We start from the raw sequence: 3,967 nt of genomic DNA, 5'->3' as shown, positions 1-3,967 counted from the left end.
AGGCAGCTCAACTGTCACAGGGGTAAAGTTTGGAAGGAAAGACCAGAGATCAAGTCTCACTAGCGGGAGTGTGGGAGCAACCTCTCAAAGTGAGGGGGTTTCTTGTGCAAAGGTCTAGCCGTGTTCAATTTAATTACCATGATTTACATCCTCCTAGATGCTTAGTTGGGTCGGGGCGTGGGGGGCCTTGCAGTTGGGAGAGACTAGCGGCAGTGGGGGAGCAACCTCTCAAAGTGAAAGGTCTAACCGTGTTCGACTGGGTACATCCTCCCAGATGCTTTGTTGGGCCGGGACGTGGGGGGCCTTGCCTTTGGGGATTCAACCTTTTGGGAGAAGAAAAACACATACTATTGATTAACTTAAATCTCACGTACTATTGATGACCCGCATTAATGGTAAAAGGAAAGTTGGTGAGTCTTCAATAGGAAGAGATGAATGTAAAGCACCCTTGGCCAAAACATTCTACACTATTCAAACACTGCAAAAAAACAAAACATCCCCCTTGTCAACAGCACACCAACACCATGGCCTCGAGCAACAAAGGCAAGCAAACGCTAGAAGATCACTATGCTGCCCTCAATCTACAGAACGATGATGACGAAGAGGTGGACCTCCCTTTCGGAGAACTGAACATGGAAGATCCTGAGGTTGAGTCATTCATGCTGGTGGGAACTCTCATCACGGAGAAAAGTGTAAAGTTTAACTATTTGAAAGAAACTCTCTCGAAGGTTTGGAGGCCAATGAAAGGGATGGTGGCAAAGGAGATCTCCACCAACCTTTTTATCTTCTACTTTTTCCATGAGAAAGACAGACGAAGAGTAATGGAGAATAGTCCCTGGTCTTTTGACCAAAGCTTACTTGTGCTACGCGAGCTGGAGCATAACGAGTCACCATACAATATAGATTTGACGAAGGCAGAGTTTTGGGTCCAAATACACAAACTACCGCAGAGACTCTCCAACCCCCAGATGGTCGAAGCATTGGGATTTTTTTTCGGCGAGTTTCTCAAAACTGACCCGACTAACTTTGACGGAACGATGACGGCTTTTGTCAGGGTTCGTGTGCGCATGGACATTGCTAAACCACGGAGAAGGAATGTTAAGTTCAAACCACCAGGCGAAGAGGGCATGGCACTTGACTGCAAATATGAACGTCTGCCAACGTTCTGTTTTGTGTGTGGCAGATTAGGTCACGCGGACGGTTTCTGTCCAATCCAGTTTGATGCCCAGTTTGAGATGCCCAGGGCTTACGGCCCAGAACTGAGAGCTACAGGACGCAGTGGACAGAACAGTGATAACAAATGGCTCTGAGAACAATTCCCATCCAAGAACTCGCAGATGGCCGGAGGTAGTCAGGATGATCGGAACCGGGAGGAGGAGCCTCCGCAGAATCCGAGGTACGAGGATCACACAGGACAAAGAGCACATGACTCAACCTATTGTCCAACGGACCAGGAGCTGAAGGATAAAAAGTCGCCTGCCACGACCGCAGGCATTTACTATCCTACTAGCACATTTAATATGCATGCTGCAGAGAGAGGGAGAACACAGCTGGAAGGGAATGAAAGGGAAACAATTAGGACATCGTTGAGAGGTGGTCAGGAGCAGTTAATGCGCATGAACACAAATCCATGCAATGAGCAGCCAGGTTTGGCATCTACCATCCAAAATATTAACCAGCAGTCACTTAGGGCCATCCTTGGTCAGAGTTTCCACCACACTCTTCTTGGAACAAACAATGAACTAGCCACTCCGTTGGACAAAGACAAAAAGAGAAGGAGGGATGAGTCTGGGTTTATTGAGGCCCATGATGAAGCGTTGCAACATGTTGAGGATGTTAGTTTGGGCCCAAAAAACTTGTTAGAGGCGGGATCTGCTTCGCAGACCCGCCTATCCCAATGAGTCTTATATCATGGAACTGTCGAGGACTTGGCAACCCTGCGACAGTTCAAGTGTTGGTGGACTTTGTCCACAAAAAGAGGCCTATTTTAATTTTTCTGATGGAGACAAAAACAAATTCTACCAAATTGGAGGTTATTAAGAATAAGTTGGGTTTTGAGGGGCTCATTACTGTTGATAGTATTGGACTAAGTGGGGGATTGGCCCTACTTTGGAAACATGGACTGGATATTAATATGGTGAGTTATTCAGCAAACCACATTGATGTAAACATCTGTCTTGACGACTCCCCCCACACTTGGCGGTTCACGGGGTTTTACGGCTGTCCAGAGAGGAATCAAAGGAGACGTTCCTGGGATCTATTGAAGACTCTTTCATCACAAAGCACGTTGCCGTGGATAGCGATGGGGGACTTTAATGATCTCCTACATGATACGGAGAAAATTGGCAATACCCCTCATCCGCAATGGCTCTTCCGGGGATTTTCTGAAGCAGTTCAATCTAGTGGGCTAAGGAACTTCGATTTCGGGGGTTTCCAATTCACATGGGAGAAAGGCAGAGGAACACCAAATTGGGTACGTGAAAAGCTTGATAGCATTTTAACCAATGATTCATGACTTGAGTTGTTCGGAGAGGCTACTACGTACTCTTTCGAGGCTCCGTGTAGCGACCACCTACCACTCGCAATCTGGCCGAATCCGTCAATTAGGGTCAGCAGGAGGAAGCGTTTTAAGTTTGAAAATAGTTGGATCAGTGAGCCCTAGTGCAGGGAAATCATTAGTCGAAGCTGGGTCCTCTCAGAAGGTATGAACCTGACTACTAGGTTTAACATATGTAGCACTGCCCTATGGAAGTGGGGGAAGAATTTGAACAACAATCTCCAACCACAAATTGATTACTGGAAATGGAGGATGGAGAGGTCTCGGGGTAGGATTGACAATCAAGGCTTGAAAGAGTTTGAACTGGCCCAGAAGAGTTGTATCAAATTTATTGAAAAACAGAGCACTTATTGGAAACAAAGAGCAAAAATCTTTTGGTGTAGAGATGGAGATAGCAACTCAAAATTCTTTCATAATGCAGTCAGAAAGAGGAGGCGTGACAACGAAATAAGACGTTTGCGTGACAACTCGGGCAACTGGATTGAGCGCGGGGCCGGGTTAAACAATCTGATTAGAGATTAGTTCACAAATCTCTTCAAGTCAACTGTGGGGGACCAACATGATGTTTTCAGGTGCATTAATTCAAAAATTTCCGACAGCCAGAACGGTAGCCTACTGCGTAAATTCACGAAACAAGAGGTGAAAGATGCGACCTTCAGTATGCATCCAGATAAGAGCCCGGGCCACGATGGTTTAAACCCAGGTTTCTTCCAAACTTACTGGGATATCCTTGAGCTTAGTTTGGTAAATCTCTGTAACAGTTTTCTGAGCACCGGTGAATTACCTAAGGGCCTGAACACCACCCATATTGCTCTCATTCCAAAGAAACCCAATCCCGAAACAATGACAGACCTCAGACCAATTGCTCTCTGTACAGTGGCTTACAAGATACTCACCAAGGCAATGGCTAACCAGATGAAACCAATCCTTGATGGTATTATCTCTGATGAGCAGAGCGCCTTTGTTCTAGGAAGATTGATCACGGATAACATAATGGTGGCTTTTGAGATGCAACACTATTTGAAGAGGAAAAAACAAGGCAGGGAGGGATTTGCGGCACTAAAGCTCGATATGAGCAAGGCCTACGACCGGGTTGAGTGGTCTTTCTTGAGTGCAATCATGCTGAAGATGGGTTTTAATTGTCAGTGGGTGAAGCTGGTAATGACGTGCGTAACAACTACCAATCTGTTTGTTCTAAACCAGGGAGAGGAAATTGGGCCTATTATCCCACAAAGGAGGCTGAGGCAGGGGGATCCCCTCTCCCCCCTACCTGTTTCTATTAATCGCAGAAGGACTTAGTGCGATGCTCAGCCGTTTTGAGATGGAGGGAAAACTTCATGGCATTTTAGTGGCAAGGTCGGCACCTCATGTGACCCATCTCCTGTTCGCTGATGACAGCTACGTGTTTTT

The 3,967-nt window shown here is 46.4% G+C and overlaps 1 protein-coding gene across 1 annotated transcript; it reads left to right on the top strand.

The window, feature by feature from the left end:
• Positions 1-524: 524 nt before the first annotated feature.
• Positions 525-1,310, top strand: LOC116023498. Its single transcript, XM_031264501.1, has one exon. The coding sequence runs from the start codon at positions 525-527 to the stop codon at positions 1,308-1,310; it is 786 nt and encodes a 261-aa protein (XP_031120361.1).
• Positions 1,311-3,967: the final 2,657 nt, after the last annotated feature.

Source organism: Ipomoea triloba, chromosome 6 (genome assembly GCF_003576645.1).
Source record: "Ipomoea triloba cultivar NCNSP0323 chromosome 6, ASM357664v1".
In the NCBI taxonomy this organism is placed as follows: domain Eukaryota; kingdom Viridiplantae; phylum Streptophyta; class Magnoliopsida; order Solanales; family Convolvulaceae; genus Ipomoea; species Ipomoea triloba.
Note: the sequence above shows the minus strand (reverse complement) of the source record. Positions and strands in the feature narration are given on the sequence as shown.